Source organism: Mandrillus leucophaeus, unplaced genomic scaffold, assembly GCF_000951045.1.
Source record: "Mandrillus leucophaeus isolate KB7577 unplaced genomic scaffold, Mleu.le_1.0 Scaffold141, whole genome shotgun sequence".
Classification (NCBI taxonomy): Eukaryota; Metazoa; Chordata; class Mammalia; order Primates; family Cercopithecidae; genus Mandrillus; species Mandrillus leucophaeus.
Window position 1 is genome coordinate 1,788,617 of NW_012101377.1, and position 19,462 is coordinate 1,808,078.

Sequence of the window (19,462 nt, forward strand, 5' to 3'; positions counted from 1 at the left end):
TCGCCAGGATGGTCTCGATCTCCTGACCTCGTGATCCGCCCGTCTCGGCCTCCCAAAGTGCTGGGGTTACAGGCTTGAGCCACCGCGCCCGGCCCTAATACCAAGTTTTAAATTTTTTTTTTTTTTTTGAGATGGAGTTTCCTTCTGTCACCCAGGCTGAAGTGTGGTGGTGTGGCCACAGCTCACTGCAGTCTCAACCACCTGGGCTCAAGTGATTCCCTCACCTCAAAAACCCAAGTAGCTGGGACCACAGGTGTGCACCAACATGCCCCACCAGTTTTTTAATTATCTGTACAGATGAGACCTTACCACATTGCCCAGGCTGGTCTTGAACTCCTAGGTTCAAGTGATCTTCCCACAATATTGGGATTATAGGTGTGAGCCAGTGCACCTGGCCTAGTTTTATAAGTATTTATGTTTGAAAGATACAACTTGTTTGTCGTGAAAAAGTTAAATACTACACACTCACTAGAACGTGGATTCCTTCTTTTTCAACTGGAGCTTTATCATATGTAGCATCACAAACTCGAACCAAAGTCGTCACTCCATACTTCTTAAGTTCCTTTAAAAAAAAAAAAAAAAATTATAATGGAACTTGTTTTTGAAACCTACAGCCAAAAACGTAGAAATGTACTATTATAGGCTGGGCACGGTGGTTCACACCTGTAATCTCAGCACTTTGGGAGGCCTGAGGCAGGCAGATCACAAGGTAAGGAGTTCGAGACAAGCCTGACCAAAATAGTGAAACCCGGCCTCTATTAAAAATACAAAAATCAGCTGGGCGTGGTGGCACCGGCCTGTAATCCCAGCTACTCAGGAGGCTGAGGCAGGACAATCGCTTCAACCCAGGAGGCAGATGTTGCAGTGAGCCGACATTGTGCCACTGCACTCCAGCCTGGGCGACAGAGAAAGACTCCGTCTCAAAAAAAAAAAAAACAACAACAACAAAAGAAATGTACTATTATAAATTGAAACAATGAGATATCATTTTTAGACAAAGATCAGAATTGTTCTCACTATTGTTACACACTTAATGGACACTGATGAAATCTCAGTGGGAGTGTAAGACTCACCTTTCTAAAGGGCAATTTGGTAGCATAACACAAAAACTTACACAAAAGTTCACATACACTGCGACCTAAAAATTCTACTTCTGGGAGTTTATACAAAAGAAATAAAGACATATACAAAGATTTAGGTAACAGCATGTTCACCACAAACTGGAATGGTGAAAAATTAGAAACCACTAATTGTCCAAAAATAAGGGAATGATTAAAGAAGTATGGCACATCCATATAGTGAACACTATGACAGCTATAAAAACAATACCAAGGAAGATGGGGAAAGATTTTTAAAAATATATAGTGTGATCCTATCTGTATGTGCATTTATGAATATACACAGATATATGCAGAGAAAAACATCTAGAAGCCAGTTATTAACAATTAAATGTTGTTAAATTTTTTGCTCATCTGTATCTTTTTATTTTTATGAAATAAACACTGCTTTTTTTAAAGAAATAAAATTCTGAAACCAGGAGAAAAAGTGGTGTATTAAAAAGACAGCTAATGCAATTATAGCCAGAAGCCTTGCTCCTTTAAAACTCTCCCTATGGTGAATGCCTAACCCAGTGACTACCTATCTTCAAGGGGCTATCAACATCTTTTTTATAGTTGCAGGACAGTGGCCTGTGCCACTTTTGAAGTCTATGGCCAAGGAATCCACAAGTTGAAAATAGTACCACACAATTCAGCCAGGCTTAAAGCTAACTGAACAATGTGAGGGCATACCAGGCCTAGAATCAACTTGTACACTCTGTATACAAAGTTAAGAAGCTCAGGGAATTATAAGTATAAATAAGCAGGCACAGTGATATTCTTTAAGAAGGGTCCATCATTTAGTTATTTAAAGTGTAAAATTATTTTAATTGCTAAAGGACTTCATTTTTCACAAAAAGGCCTTCCTTATAATACACACTCAGGAAAGGTGGAAGTATTAAGTCAGGAATTTTTTAAATGTTTCAAAATACAAATAAAATCCCATTAAAATAAACTCTGTAATAGCCATTCATTGAAAAGCTGTGATAGAATTTTTTATGGTATTTGTGACCTTAAACAAGTCAAAACTTCTTGTGGTCTCAGTTTTGCCATCTATAAAATGAGAATCACTAGGAGTTCACCCACCTTTCTAAGTCTACTCCATAAATACAGCAAGAGAAATCATTTAAACTCAACAACCCAAGAATGATGAAAAAGCTTATGTTCTGGCCAGACGCGGTGTAATCCCAGCATTTTGGAAGCCCGAGGCGTGCAGATCACGACGTCAACGATCAAGACCATCCTGGCCAACATGGTGAAACTCCGTTTCTATTAAAAATACAAAAATTAGCTGGGTGTGGTGGCGCGTGCCTGTAGTCCCAGCTACTTGGGAGGCTGAGGCAGGAGAATAGCTTAAACCTGGGAGGCGCAGGTTGCAGTGAGCCAAGATCATGCCACTGCACTCCATCTCAAAAAAAAAACACCGGGCACAGTGGTTCACGCCTGTAATCCCAGTACTTTGGGAGGCTGAGGCGGCAGATCACAAGGTCAGGAGATGATCAAGACCATCCTGGCTAACATGGTGAAACCCTGTCTCTACTAGAAATACAAAAAATTAGCTGGGCGTGGTGGTGGGCACCTGCAGTCTCAGCTACTAGGGAGAGGCTGAGGCAAGCGAATGGCATGAACCCAGGAGGCGGAACTTGCAGTGAGCCGAGATTGCGCCACTGTACTCCAGCCTGGCAACAGAGCAAGACTCTGCCTCAAAAAAAAAAAAAAAGTTTATGTTCAAATGTTTGCTCAAAGAAGTACAAAGAGATTTTTCTCCTACCAATAGAAAAAATATTAAGGATCTGACATAAAAATACTATCTCTACCACGTTTCCTTCCCCCAAGTTTCTGGACCCTTGTATATGATTATTACAACTAAGTAGTCTGGTGGTGTCTTTTCATCAAAGGTGGTTAGAATATCTGAAGTACGTACAGAATGGTTTTCAGTGTCAGACACCTAGGCAAGTACAGCAGTTCCACCACGCTATGTGCCATTATGCAAATTACTAAATGGCTCTGAACCTGTTTCCTCATTGGTAAGAGGGAAATAATAATGGTATCTACACCTGATAGGGTTTTTGTATTTGTGACCTTAAGCACAAACATTGCTTGTTGCATAATGTGTAACACTGTTTATTATAATGCTGGGTGCATACTGTGTTCAAAAAATGTTATTTTTATGACTGAATGTTTGACCAAAAAAAACCTGTCAATAAATGTAGAAAGGACACAGAAAAAAACACTACTAGATACCTCTACAGTCCCCAAATTCCATAAATGTTCTTGAAAAAATCTGCTGTAACTAACCCAACCCAATTCAAACCAGGATTGGCAGGATGACCATCCATACTCCGAATACAGAAATAAATGGCTTTGTGCTAAGAGAATTTTTTAATGGGATTTTACCTAAAAATCAATCCAAAAAGTAGACCACGCTACAATCTTACCTCTGTGAACTTGTTGAGAGTAGCATTGGTAGGGTTGTGAGTTATCAGAAAACGCATGTTCTCATAGGAGATCTCCACAGGGGCTGGACGGTTCATTATGGCAAATAAAAAGTGTGAGCGTGCGTGTGAGTGTGATGGGGAGAGTGAAAAAAAAAAATCAATAAATCTTGAAATGTTTCACAGCAGAAAACATTAAAAAGACCACTAAAATGCCTATTATCAATCAGTGTTTTCTCTATTCAACTTGTTTATTCCTTATGAAGCTTCTCTCTTCAAGATAAGCAAAGTATTTAGAATCCACTTGAATCCAAATTCAATTTGGGCCTCAATTTCTGCAGATGGATACCTTCGGACTCCAAAAAATCCAACTACATACAAAACTTAAGCAGCCTTTACTACATTTAGGCACTAGTGAGACAAGTTAAAAGTGTAGGTCACTTTCCACTTGTTTACTTGATGCTTAATTTTACTGGAGTCATTAAAAGAAATATGTTTGCAATTAAAAAAAAGAAAGCCAACTATTTCTGAGGCCAGTCTCGGTGTCCAGGAGTCTTCAAGGCAATGTTAATTATGGCACATAGAACCTCCAAGCTCACTTGTCAGCGAAAACGCTGTGCTGAGCCTGGCAGAAGTCTGCCCTCACACTCAGAATCGCCATAAATGTGCAACGTATATTCCAACGAAAAACCTGGAGAAGAAAAGAATAAGTAAAATGAACTAGAGGCTGATGGCACAGTAAACACAAATGCCTGAAGTCAAAATACATTCTTTATAAGACCAAAGCAATGTGAAATGTCACCAATTATAAGTTATTACCATCTATGAAGAATTGGATAAAGGGGTATTATCAAGAGTTTTAAAAATCAGAGACTCAAGCCAGGTGTGGTGGCTCATGCCTGTAATCCCAGCACTTTGGGAGGCTGAGGCAGGCAGATCACCTGAGGTCGGGAGTTCAAGACCAGCCTGGCCAACATGGAGAAACCCCGTCTCTACTAAAAATACAAAATCAGCCAGGCGTGGTGGCGCGTGACTGTAATTCCAGCTACTCGGGAGGCTGAGGCAGGAGAATTGCTTGAACCTGGGAGGTTGAGGTTGTGGTTGAGATGGGGGCCTTGCTATGTTGCCCAGGCTGGTCTCAAACTCCTGGGCTCCAGCGATCCTCCAGCTTTGGCCTCCTAAAGCACTGGGATTACAGGCCTCCGGAGCCACTGAGTCTAGCCCCACATATTTTTCAAGTTGCAATCTTCCATACAAGCATAATTTTTTTTCCAAATACCTGCTTGGATGTTCATCTCCAACTCTGTGACCTTAAAATAAGGTGGGAGAGTGGGTGGAGTTTATTAAAGTAAATACTCAAAGAACAATAGTTTGCATGCAATGCAGAGCAAAACACAAGGAAATTCTAACCTATTCGATTCCCTTTGGTTCAATGATGTTATCACTGCAAATGTGTGTCAGCTGAGTAAAGGCACTGAAAGACCTGCATTGTAGTGACAGCCAGGCTTAAAGGCTACAACTCCAGCATTAGGTTTTCCACCTAGTCTCCAGTGTGTGCCTGCTCAGCAAATAGAACAAGCTTTATCCCATCTTACTCCCCCAACTTCATTTTGGAAAGACAATTTCCAGGAATAAAGATAATTCATTATTAGATTTTCAATTCTTAATACTGAGAACCCAGCAAAGGAATTTCTGCCAAAAGAAACAGTATGTTCTAGCACTGTTAACAGACACATGATAAAAACAAGCTTCCGTTCCCTCCCCCTCCATCAAGAGTTCAACTACACATCAACAGTTACATTTTTGCACCTGTCAATTCAGATAAACTAATGTTAATTCCTGTGACACACTCAAGAATGCAAAGCAGTGTGTAAAAAATCATAACCTATCACAGCTAGAAAGTACTCAAAAGTTGCAGAACCCTATATTTTAACATAAATTCTGCGCATGTACACCATACAGGAAAATTCTCCTAAAGTTGTCTCTCTGGCATTAATTCTGCTCTGTCTACTTAAATAAGTTATTGTTTAAACTTACCAAGTGATGAAAGAGGCTAGTTTACTTGACATATAACAGTGGTAAATTCAAATATACACCCAAATATTCTCTCTGCCATTTAATTTTATCATAAAACCTAACTTTTTTTTTTTTTTTTGAGACGGAGTCTGGCTCTGTCGCCCAGGCTGGAGTGCAGTGGCCAGATCTCGGCTCACTGCAAGCTCTGCCTCCCGGGTTTACGCCATTCTCCTGCCTCAGCCTCCCAAGTAGCTGGGACTACAGGTGCCCACCACCTCGCAAGGCTAGTTTTTTGTATTTTTAGTAGAGACGGGGTTTCACCATGTTAGCCAGGATGGTCTCGATCTCCTGACCTCGTGATCCGCCCGTCTCGGCCTCCCAAAGTGCTGGGATTACAGGCTTGAGCCACTGCGCCCGGCCAAAACCTAACTTTTAAAATGTTGAATTTGGGACATTTCCATTTCCTAGGCAACATTTCCACTTTTAACAAAAGAATATAACTTCAATAAAGGATGAGAAAGGATAGTCTGTGACAGCGAAGTCCTTTCAAATTAAAAAAGGAGGGAGGTAAGGGATAAAAAAGAAAGAAAAAACTATCCAGAGGTTAAAAAGAATAAAACATCTGTATGAACTGATATGAAATGACAGCTAAAAGACACTAGTAAGTAAAAAGAGCATGGTACATGACAGTACGAACAGTGTGTTTAGAAATATTTGTGAGTACTGTATGCATTCATACGCACGGGATATCTGGAAGATTTACAAAGACAAGAGGTAACAGTGGTTTCCTGGGGTTGGGGCAGGGCCAGGAACACAGGACTGGAGGCTGGAAGTCAAGAGCATGATTTACTACATCCTAACGTATACCTTTTGAATGTTTTTAACTTTTCCCATGTACATATGGTATTACCTTTAAAAAAAAAAATTATAGGGTGATAAGAACCCTATAATGATTTACAATCAAAGTACGTTCTTAAATAGTTCTATATCAAGGATCTAGAACTAGAAATACCATTTGACCCACCATCCCAAAGGATTATAATCATGCTGCTATAAAGACACATGCACACGGATGTTTACTGCGGCACTATTCACAATAGCAAAGACTTGTAACCGAACCAAATGTCCATCAATGATAGACTGGATTAAGAAAATGTGGCACATGTACACCATGGAACACTATGCAGCCATAAAAAAGGATGAGTTTCATGTCCTTTGTAGGGACATGGATGAAGCTGGAAACCATCATTCTCAGCAAACATATGGCAAGGACAAAAAACCAAACACCGCATGTTCTCATTCATAGGTGGGAACTGAACAATGAGAACACTTGGACACAGGAAGGGGAACATCACACACTGGGGCCTGCTGTGGGGTGGGGGGAGGGGGGAAGGATAATATTAGGAGCTATACCTAATGTAACGTTAATAGGCGCAGCACACCAACATGGCACATGTACACATATGTAACAAACCTGCACGTTGTGCACATGTACCCTAGAACTTCGGGAGGCTGAGGCAGGAGAATGGCGTAAACCCGGGAGGCAGAGCTTGCAGTTAGCCGAGATCAAGCCACTGCACTCCAGCCTGGGCGACAGAGTGAGACTCCGCCTCAAAAAAAAAAAAAGTTCTATAATCATAGGATTAGAAAGAGGTTCCAGAGGGCTAGTCCTCTGTCCCAGGCAGGTCTGTACCTACACAATTCCATAAAGTGTTTTCTTCCCTGTTAAAGAGGCTAAATGAGTAAAATTCATGTCCTGCCTTGGCCAACTGTAATTCTAACTACAAACAAAGTTAATTTAGAGGCCAGGTGCAGTGGTTCACGACTATAATCTCAGCACTTTGGGAGGCCGAGGCGGGCGGATCACGAACACGCTCAGATTGAGACCATCCTGGCTAAATCGGTGAAACCCCGTCTCTACTAAAAATAAAAAAAAAAAAAATTAGCCAGGTGTGGTGGCAGGTGCCTGTGGTCCCAGCTACTTGAGAGGCTGCGGCAGGAGAACCGCGGGAACCCGGTAGGCGGAGCTTGCAGTAAGCCGAGATCGCGCCACTGCACTCTAGCCTGGGCGACAGAGTGAGACTCCGTCTCAAAAAAAAAAAAAAAAAAAAAAGGTGAATTTAGAGGTATAAGGGAATTTTATAAAAGCAGTCTCATTTAATTTAATCCAATCTTACTGGGCATCCTTTTAAAATTCCTATCAATCAGCCGAGCACAGTGGCTCATGCCTATAATCCCAGCACTTCAGGCAGGCCGAGGTGGGCGGATCACGAGGTCAGGAGATCGAGGCCATCCTGGCCCATCTCTACTAAAAATACAAAAATTAGCTAGGCGTGGCGGCGCGTGCCTGTAATTCCAGCTACTCAGGAGGCTGAGGCAGGAGAATCGCTTGAACCCGGGAGGCAAAGGTTGCAGTGAGCTGAGATTGCGCCACTGTACTTCCAGCCTGGCAACAGAGCTAGACTCTGTTTCAAAAAATTTTAAAATATATATATATATATCCTATCAATCCACTCACATCAAAATTTCTACTAAGAAATCATCTCTTTACATTTCCAAATTAAATGATACAATAAACCCTCTAATTTGGTGGGCTATGCCAGTATTCACCAAATTAAAACAGCACATTAAAATATAAAGGTACAATAAAAGAATTCTAGATTTAAGGGAATACAGTCTACAAGCAAAAGTCTAAAAAAAAGACCAGTATGCATATATTTACTATGTTACTTTTCTTACCAGAAATTTTACAGGAAGTAATGCAAATTTGAGTCAGCTTGGTTTCCACAATCAGTCAACATGAAAGCCTAATAATGTAATATACAACTAGAACCTTGCAACAATTTTTTCCTAAAGCAAATTCCCTTCATGTCAATAGCTACTTTTATTTCCCCTTAAAATAAGTATAAAAAATCTAATCTGCCAACAGTAAATAATTTATCCTCCTGAAGAGCTAGGCATTTTCCTCAAATTCTTTCATTAATTCAAATATTTACAGAACATGTACTATGGGTCACATACTCTTACAGATGCAAGAGCTGTAAGCAAAACAAAAATTTCTGTTGGGATGGATCTTACACTGGGCAGAAAAAAAGAAATAAAAATGTCACTGCTCTGGAGAAAAATTTGAAGTAGGGGAATAGCAGTGCCAGAGGGAGGGGGGTTCCAATTTTAAATAAGGCTAACAGGAAAGGCCTCACTGAAAAAAGTGACTTTTTATCCAAGAGCTGAGTGTGTGAGCCAAACAGGTATTTGGGGAGCATTTTAGGCAGAGGATTAACTGCTGCAAAGGTTATGAGGTGGGGACAAGCTTTGAGTATGCTAGGAACAAGGGAACCAATGCTACTGGAACAGAGAGGACAATGGAATGAATAGAGTCAGAGAAATAAAAGAGAGCCTTATAGGCCACTAAAAGCATTTGACTTTTATTCAGAGAATGATGCCTCTCCAAATGAAGCCAATGACGGGTTTCACTCAAGAGTGACAACTCAAAGCCATAAAAAATAATGAAATCATGTCCTTTGCAGCAACATGGATGCAGCTGAAGGCCATTATCCTAAGCAAATTAACGCAGGAACAGAAAACCAAATACCGCATGTTCTCACTTAAAAGTGGGAGCTAAACACTGAGTACACATAGACTCAAAGAGGGGAACAACGGACATTGGGGGCCACTTGAGGGTGGAGGGTGGAGGGTGAGAGGAGGGTGGGGGTTGGAAAACTACTTATCAGGTACTGTGCTCGCTAGCTGGTGACGAGGTGACAAAATCGTTTGTACACCAACCTGAGCAACATTCAATTTACCCATGTGACAAACCTGCACATGTACACGCTGACCCTAACATAAAAGATGAAAAAGGAGGGAAAAAAAGAGTGACAACTTAGGTTTTACAAAGGATCACTCTATCTGCTATGTGGAGACATTACAAAAATTGTAAGGGTGGAAGCAAGGAGACTAGTAGAGATAATGGTAGCCTACACCAGGGTAACAGCAGGAGGGAAGATATGAAGGGGTCAGTTTCAAGATACACTTTGATGTGGGATTTGTCCACAGACTGGATATAGAGTTTATGAAAAACAGTCAAGTCTCTGAGTAACTACAGAACTTGTGGAGTCTAACCTAACATTCAGAGACTACTCAGACAATAGAATGTAAAATCTTCTCAACCATCATAGTAGTAGGGAAATTCCTCTGTAAAATGCTACTGTACCTATTGTATTTTGACCACTTGGGGAAAAAAAGTGTCTGAAAACTTGTAAACTAAAAAAAAAATCTCATCTTTACTAATTAAACACTCATCTTCTGATTAACTGGTCTCAAACTGAAAATTTATTAATCTCTTACGACCTACTGCCAAATCAAGTAGATAGAACAACAGTTCTATCTTTTTGTTTTTTTTGGAGACGGAGTTTCGCTCTGTCGCCCAGGCTGGAGTGCAGTGGTGCGATCTCGGTTCACTGCAAACTCTGCCTCCGGAGTTCAAGCAATTCTCCTGCCTCAGCCTCCAGAGCCTCCCGAGTAGCTGGGATTACAGGCGTGCACCACCACACCTGGCTAATTTTTGTATTTTTAGTAGAGACAGGGGTTCACCATGTTGGTCAGGCTGGTCTCGACCTCCTGACCTTGTGATCCGCTAGCCTCGGGCATCCCAAAGTGCTGGGATTACAGGTGTGAGCTACCGCGCTCTGCCAGAACAACAGTTCTATCTATCCTCTGCGCTACCTACCTTTGTTTGTCCCTCTACTGTTCCATTTACCAAACTAAAATTGAATAATCTAGCTCTTTGAAACTTAGATTTAAATTAATATTAGTTTCCCTCCCTACTCACAACTACTACAGTCCTAGGAAGTTGATAAAGAGGTATCAATTCAATTCTACACAAATTAGAATCCAAAACGTCAGTGAATAAGCCAAAAACAAGATGCTTTTTTACTGTTAAAAAATATTTTTTGGCCCGGTGCGGTGGCTCATGCCGGTAATCCCAGCACTTTGGAAGGCCAAGATGGGTGGATCACCTGAGGTCAGGAGTTCGAGATGAGCCTAGCCAACATGGCAAAACCCTGTCTCTACTAAAAATACAAAAATTAGCCAGGCGTGGCAGGTGCCTGTAGTCCCAGCTCAGGAGGCTGAGAAAGAAGAATTGCTTGAATCCGGGAGGCAGAGGTTGCAGTGAGCCAAGACCACGCCACTGTACTCCAGCCTGGGTGACAGAGCAAAACTTCGTTTCAAAAAGAAAAAAAAAAATTTCATAGTTACTCCCTTGGTTATTCCCACTTTTCCACTTCCTCATTTAAGGAGGGAACTCGAGACTCAAGTTCCAGTACAGAAATCAATAATCAGTTCTATAAAAAGAAATCATGACCTTGATGGTGGGAAAATGTCTTAACATTTCAAAACCAGTAGAAGATACATGGCCAGCCACTCAGAAAGATAAGGGAAGCAATTAGTCAACAATCGCACCTGCTTCTGAGAACAGTGACAGTTATTCACTGAAGTCCTGTGGGCCCTGTTCCCACCAAAATGAAAAGGGAGTGGTTTTTAGATGTGCATGTACCCTAGTGATTAACAGTTGTACTTTTCTAGTAATTTTTACCTCTACAAATAACTAAAAGACAAAAGTTGCATTAAATATTTTCAGGCCACACTTAAAAATATTTACTTTACAATTTTGTACTCCATTTTTCCTCTAAAGATTTGCAATTCTCAAAACGAATCTCTTGTCCCAAAATGGTATTTTTCCTTTCATAAATAAAATTTAAATGCAGGTTACCACCACTATGGCCAACGCTGACTTTCTCTTTAAAAAGTATTTGAATAGCACTGTTAATAACATTTAAAAATCCTAACAGCACAATCCTAATATTGAGTATTAATCTAATTGTTTTCAGTTAATCTTTTAAAAATTACATTAAATAGTTCTACTAAATGGATTCTATTCATCAATACTTTTGTGATAAAAGTATCATGGCTATCTTTTCTACGGGGTTTATGTTTAAAGACTTTATGTGCATTTTAAGGCTCCCAAGCCCCTTTAATATAAAGTTTAAACACATTCTTTTCCTAAATAACTTTGGTAGCCTTCTTAAGGATAGGAACTATCTCCAATTCAGTTGCTTCCCCAAAAAGTTAAATCCTAACATTTGTTTTCTTTCCTCCTCCCATCCTTCTTTCTTTAATCTCAAAAGGCTAATTTTCCCAGAGAACAACTTAAGTCTTAATCATTTTAATTTAGTTTCCAACATCACTATACATACATTAACCCAAGAACCACTGAATCAATAATTTCATTAATAATTTAAGATTCTGAACTTCAATTGTAATAAAGCAAATTCAGTAGTAAAAATCCAAAAAAACACCTGGATTCAGCCTGTCAACACCACATTGAAATGTTTTCTGAGTTATATCAGGACAGTCAGAATGACTGTAACAGCTGCAAGTTCCCTGAGGTTGCAAAATAGATACTTGGGAAAGGTTATTTGAATCACCTTTCAAAATAACCTACAGCACAGGAGTAGCATGCAAAGTAAAAACTTTCAGGCTACTGCTCACATTATTTCAAATATACTATATCTCAGAACTTAGTAGTCTATGGGTCAACTTAACTCTTTTCATTTCCCCATTTTGTCAAATGTACTGGGCATATTTAAAGGTCCTGTTCCAGCATTAACCCCCAAAGAGAGGGAGGGAAACTCTCTATGGACAAGACACAGAATAAAAACATCCCAAAATACATCTTGTCAGCATCAATTATTTTGTTTGAGCCCCAGAAATGTTTCTGCTGCTCAGGCACTCTGGTCCAAGTTTCCCCTATAACTGGGTAAGTTACACTTCACTTCCTCTCCTAAACTTGCTTTTTATAAATTACATTATAGTTCACAGACATATGTTTGTGTACTGGGTATAATACAAGATAAACAGTCAAGAATCCAAATCATTCTATTTGAAGCTGCTAGTGGGCTTTTAAAATGTACTGTCTATCCACTAATTGTCTAATAATGGCATACTTTCACAAAACACAGTAACATTACGATCTTTAAAAACCACACAGTGAAAGTAAATATTTCATACTACATATTAACGTGAAATAAAAATGGTGAAATAACTCTATAATGCCATGTCAAGGAGTTATTCTTTACTCACTAGCTTAGTTCAACATGGATTCACCTTCCTTTTCTTTCTAATTAAAGAATGTAAAATTCAATCTTTCTCGTCCTCTTCCTCCAAATGTTTACTGACACGAGGGACAATATGTCACCTCTGAATTATACCAAAATGCAGCACAGCCAATCTTTGAACAAGCATTTGCAGAGACGTGTGTACATCATACAAACACTATCCAGGATCAAGCTCCTAGAAGAATCAACGTGGGTGAAAAACGCTTGATTGGTATTAAGTTTTCATATTAACACCATATATTTTAAAGATACAAAGTAAGCGTGAGAAGAATGGAATAGGATTAAGGGTTCTGAAGAAAGGTAAAACTTTTATAATAGAAAACTGGTAAAAACAGTGAAGAACCATGGTAGTGTGACATGAGAAAGGGCTTAGTCTTTGGTTAGATAACTCTGGAGAAGCCTTGACCAGGCTGAGAATTTCAGACCAATTCAAATGCAATAAAAGCTCTTAGGAATTTAAAAGCAGAATAGTGGTGAAAAAAGCAACTCTTTGCTCACTGAGACAGCAAATATTGCCGTATTTATGGGCCTCCTCTGATCTACTGAGCAAGCAGCTCCATAATCACCAAAAAGCTTAACAAAAATATTCTTTCAACTTACTAAATCGTAGTCAACAGATAATGAGTTTAACTAAATTCTACCCGTTGATAACCTCCAAATGAAGACCCCCATCTAAAAAAAAAAAATGAGAATACAGTCTGTGACTTATATTTAAAGTACTTTTCACCCAGAAAGACCAAATTTGCATAACTTAAACTAATCACCAAAAGGAAACTTGTTTGTAACCACACATGTGGAATGAAAATAATGTCAGTAGAATCTATTGTTTCTCCATCATATCCTTCTCTAGTTGCTGACAAATCCTGCTGGTGACTCATATCCTTCTACACTAACCAGTCTCTCCGTTCCCTAATGAAAGGCTTTTCATCAATAATGGAAAATACAATACACAACTATTTGTTCTGCTACTAAAAACAAATACAAATATGTGTACATAAATCCAATTTACAAATACTGTGGTGATACAACCTAGTGAATGTTTCCTGTAAAACAGTGGGGAAAATAAAAAGATGGTCAAATTTAAACAAAAACTAAAGGACAACTGGAAGAAAACAGACCTGATTGTGAATCTGAATTCCTGTCAAACAATACATTTAGTTAACAGCCAACATATCTGACCACTGCAGAAATAAAAATATAAAGTAATTTATCTGATCTGCTAAAACAAAAATATCATGTGTATATTTTATGCCAAAAGAATTAAAGTTTTGAGAAGAATAAAATTTCAAATAAAAAATACTATGTGAGAAATTAAATACACCACTTCTCTAAAGGTAAAGACTGTTCTAATGTTCAAAATATTTTTTCAAACCAGGCTCAACTAGCAAAAAAAGGGTCACGAAAAAGCCTGATCTTAAAATTCTCAACAATTTAAAAAGCCAACATTGTGTAATGTAAATTTATATTCAAATGATGAAATTTAGTGTCTAGGCCACTTAAAATGAAGTGGATGCTGTGTTAATGTAACCTGTGGGCAAGAAAATCAGTACAGGCAAACAAAAACCATCTATATTCAAGTCACATAAAAATATCCGTATAGTGGCTCACGCCTGTAATCCCAGTACTTTGGGAGGCCGAGACAGGCAGATCACAAGGTCAGGAGATCGAGACCTTCCTGGCTAACATGGTGAAACCCTGTCTCTACTAAAAATACAAAAAAACTAGCCGGGCGTAGTGGCGGGCACCTATAGTCCCAGCTACTCGGGAGGCTGAGGTAGGAGAATGGCGTGAACTCGGGAGGCGGAGCTTGCAGTGAGCCGAAATCGCGCCACCTCACTCCAGCCTGGGCAACTGAGCAAGACTCCGTTTCAAAAAAAAGTAAAAAAAAATATATATATATCCGTATAATCTGTCAACTCCTCACAGTCATTTTTCTGGGAAAGATTTCGGGGTCCTGTAAATCTACACTGACTGAACAAACAGTGCAGGAAAGGAGTCATTCTCTCACCTGAGTCCTGGTAACTCCACAATGGGGAATTGCGGAAAGCAGACAGACAGCATTGCTGTGCAGCTTCTTTCATGGAGGTGCTAGGGTAGTGACAGTTTCTGGTTGAGCCTAGACCTCTACCACTCCAAAGAGCAAAAAGATTTTCACACAATAGGTACCTCATCTCTACACTAAACAACCTAAAAGGCTTCAAGTGCTAAGACAGTGGCCAGGGAGTCAAGGGAGCCCATAGAATAGAATTCAGCCAATAAAGGATAATGAGATAAAGCTAACTGACACCTCTATACGTAGTAATAGTCCAAAAGATGAAAATGGCGAAAAGATTTTTTCTTTTTTTTGAGACAGGGTCTCCCTCTGTCTCCCAGGCTAGACTACAGTGGTGCAATCTCGGCTCACTTCAGCCTTAACCTCCCAGGCTCCAGTGATCCTTTCAACTTTAGCCTCCCAAGTAGCTGGAACTACAGGCTCATGCCACTATGCCTGGCTAGTTTTTGTATTTTTTTGTAGAGATGGTGTCTCTATGTCGCCCAGGCTGGTCTCGAACTCCTGGCCTCAAGTGATCCTCCTGTGTCTGCCTCCCAAAATGAGCCACTGTGCCTAGCCAAGACTTTTCTAATATTTCACAGATTAAGAGACTCAAATCACCATCTCCCAAAGTAATTATAACTGGTGGCATCCATTGTTCAACAGAGATTTAAGAACTTTAAGCCCTTAAAAGGAAAAAAAAAAAAATTATTCGCTGCTCTCTATTGATAATCTTTAACCTAGATTCTAAAACCTGGGATTTAATAATCAAATCCCAGTACTTTGGGAGGCCAAGGCGAGTAGCTCGCGCCTGAGCTCAGGGGTTCAAGACCAGCCTGGGTAACATAGCAAAACTGTTTCTACTAAAAATACAAAAATTAGCGAGGCATGGTGGCACACACCTATAATCCCAGCTGAAGCAGGACAATCGCTTGAACCTAGGAGGTGAAGGCTGCAGTGAGCTGAGGTCGCACCACTGCACTCCAGCCTGGGCAACAGAGTAAGACTCTGAAAAAACAACAACAACAACAATCTATAAATAAATGTCCTTATCTGTAAAGCTAAAAGAATACTACTTACAGGATTATTGAATTTTAAATGAGACAATACATGATTTGGCATAAGAAGGGAACGTGGAAACCTAAACTCTAAAAGTGTAATACTGAACTTTACCAGTACCCCAAGATCTCTACCATCACCCTATTCAATAAACATAACTAAGTCCACCATGTTAAAACTAGATTCCATCTTCTATTCAACAAATACAGCTGATGGACTAGCACCCAAATAAATTAACCAAACTTAGTTTCAGAAAAACTTAAGCTTCATTCTTCCAAGACCAACAGCAACAGCTAAAAACGTATGCACCTGCTCCCTCTGCATCTTGTTTGTAAATACATTAGTTTTCTAGGCTTCACTGGTTACCAACCCCCACATTACAACAAAAAGGAAAAAGTATATTCAAATCCTGTAAAATAAATCCCTACTAAATTTCAACTTTGTGTCTGAAAATTGTAAAGTGTTCCTTAATTACTGCATAAGGAAATACTACCTTTATCGGACAAAATGAATAAAGTTAATTCTTAAGAAAGATAAATCCAATTTACCTTGTTTGAAATTTTTTTCAAGTCAACTATATATGGGGCTCTCATACTATGTTTTTTCAAAGCTACACACAAAAGTATTCAAACATTTACTCTTCCTAGTGCTACAAAGTTCAATGATGTTGTAAATGGTTTCTGCCTATAAATTTGGTTTGTTCAAATTAAATATTACTTGACTGACTCACAGAGGGAGTGGCCTGACTTTTGCTGTTCTGAGTCAGAAAATACCCCGTTCAGCAGTTCGAAACTATTTCTCATCTATAAAGGTGTTCGAAAATGCCAGCCTTTTCCAGCTACAAAATCTGTTGCCTTAGTAGAAAGATCTTAGTGGCAATAATACTTCAAATCTGTAGTTCAATTTATAATTAACAAAATGCTTTCACATGTATATTCTCACTTCTTCTGATTTAAGTGTCCCACACAGCTCAACAGAGAAACTTTCATACAGTGGTTAAGCTCTAGTTCACTATTGGCCCCAATAAATATATTCTCTTTTTTTCCAAAAAATAAAACATAAAAGGCTGTTGCATTTCTTTAATCAGACTTCCCTCACGCAGACATATCCCAGGTGCCTCATAAAAACTGTCTCAAAGCACACACCCGGGGCCCGAAGAGAGTTTCAAGGCAGCATCTCCTCCCACATAAAAGCCTAGCTTAGGCCCCAAAGAGCCTCCAGTCAGCATCTCCTAAATGATCCCCTTGCCTCCAGCCTTCTCTATTAGTTTCAACAGCTCTCCTAAGTACAAGCTGCTAGGTCATCATGTGGATGAGAAACCTCAATGTAAGACGAGCTATTGAAACAGCAGTATGATGTATTGGAAAAATCAACAGCTTTGGAGTCAAAGACCTGGATTTTTAATCCAGCACTAATTCTTATTATCTGTGTGACCTGGGACAAGTTACTTAACCTTTTAAGTTTCTGTATCTCTTCTTCTCACCACTGTAAATCCATGGGAGCTCATCGCTGTATCCCTAGTGCCGGGCAAACAGAAGTGGTTCAAAATAAGCCAAATGGATGCAAATGAAGAGATCACCTTTCTTGTAGTTGTGAGAATTAAATGAATATAAAAAGCACCTGTAGCACAGTAGGCAATTAACACTAATTTATTCCTTCCCTCACTGAATAGTAACAATACTATTTACTATTTCTTTCTTATTTTTTTGAGAGAGGGTCTCACTGGCTCACCACAGCCTTGACTTCCTGAACTCACAAGTTCCTCTCGCCTCAGCCTCCAGGATAGCTGGAACTACAGGCACATACTACCATGCCTAACTTTTGTATTTTCTGTAGAAATGGAGTCACCACGTTGCCCAGGCTGGTCTTGAACTCCTGGGCTCAATCGATCCTCCTGCCTCAGCCTCCCAAAGTGCTAGGATTATAGGCGTGAGCCACCTCATCCAGCCGAAAAATATAATTTCTAACTTTTAATTACACATCAATGATTTTGCCTGTAATTCTATTATGTTCACGATCAAAAGGACCACCCTCGCGCCTGTTAATCCCAGCACTTTGGGAGGCCAAGGCAGGTGAATCAGTGGCGGTCAGGAGTTCGAGACCAGCCTGGCCAACAAGGTGAAACCCCGTCTCTACTAAAACTATGAAAATTAGCTGGGTGTGGTGGTGCACACTTGTATTCTCAGCTACTTGGGAGGCTGAGGCAGGAGATTACTTGAACCTGGGAAGCCTGGGCAACAGAGCGAAACTCCATCTCAAAAAAAAAAACAACAACAACAAAAGGACCATACTACTTTTTGCTTATACTGAAAGACTACCAACTTCTAAGAGACAATTATTTTTAAGATAACATCATTTTTAATATTATATCAAAGTGTAAAATCCCTATCGAGGTACTACTCTTCATCAAGAATCCCTACTTTTACAGCTCAAGAATGGGAAAAGTCCATGACAATAATTAGTCCATTCATTATGAAACTTAAAAATGCCAAGATCAGAATACCAGCAAACAACTGCTCACCATCTTCACCAATACAATGGTGTGCTGGCAAGTGATTCTGAAGCCCTGATAATGTGTCATTCTGCATCCTTAATTTCCTTTTGCACATTCGGCAAGGCATAACTTCACTCACTTTCCTCTGAAACTACTCTGTTACAGAGCATGACAGCAAGTACCATATTCCAACTCAGCAGTGGTTGTAGTTTGGTGACTCCAGACAAACATTTGCTGAATGCCTACAGTGACACTAGAACTGCGGGTCACTGCTAATTTCTTGACAAATTCCAGGAAATAATAAACTAGCCTATAGTTTAATTTACCTAACAATAAAATACTCTTTACCTGAAAAACTAGCAGTACTTTACAAAAGTTTATGCTCCTGAACACTCTACAGGCCAGAGTGTAGGATCTTGGGCAACAGACAAACTTCTTTTCGTTAGCTCTCAGGGACCCCAGACTAGGATAGGATGGCATCCTTGACAAATTTGAAAATTTACTTTGAAGTTATGAAACGTGGGAGGAAAAAAACGTATAGAACAACAACAAAAAAAACACATCACATCTTTTCTGGGGGGGAAAAAAATTAAAATCCCAGAGCCAGAAGATCATAGTGCCACTAGAAGAGACTTATACCCCCTTTCCTCATACTTGAACCTGAGCACCCAGGGACAAGATGCTCCCGGAAAGAACTCCCTAACCCAACACACCACGGTTCACTATCGCCACACACAAAGACGAAGAGGAAGGGCCTCCAGGATGCCTGCTCACACACTGGACACACGCCGGCACACCCTGCCACACTCCCGCCTCTGCCACGCACCTTCTCACCGACACACACCATGTTCTCCCCCTACACTCGCTCTCTACCACACTCTCAACTCTCTCCTCCCCCACTTCTCACTCATGTACCCCCACCCCTCATGCCCACACGCTCCCCGCACACCCATACCCTCCCCCGCCTGCAACCACACTCCCCCAACATCGACACTGTCCCCCAACCCGCTCCCACTCCCCCCACCTCCTCGCACACTCAGCCCTGTCCCCCACTCACACGCCCTCCCTTCACCAACTCACACTCTCCCCCACGCTCGCACAGCTCTCCCCCTTCCACACACACGAGCCCGCCCCTCGCTCACCCACCCTCGCTC

At 40.2% G+C, this 19,462-nt stretch overlaps 1 protein-coding gene across 4 annotated transcripts in view; it reads right to left on the reverse strand.

Moving 5' to 3' along the window:
• PTP4A2 (protein tyrosine phosphatase type IVA, member 2) overlaps positions 1–19,388 on the reverse strand; it is a 28,776-nt gene extending 9,388 nt beyond the window's left edge. For 2 of the 4 annotated variants that reach the window (XM_011974030.1, XM_011974028.1), the window contains exons 1-2: positions 3,536–4,540; positions 470–562 (exon numbers count right to left, since the gene is read on the reverse strand). In XM_011974030.1, coding sequence (XP_011829420.1) covers positions 470–562; positions 3,536–3,631 — 189 coding nt within the window. In that variant the 5' untranslated portion in view covers positions 3,632–4,540. Of the gene's footprint in view, positions 1–469; positions 563–3,535; positions 4,541–12,688; positions 12,899–19,365 lie in introns of those variants that run through there. The other 2 variants (XM_011974029.1, XM_011974031.1) reach the window with 2 other exon arrangements.
• Positions 19,389–19,462: the final 74 nt, after the last annotated feature.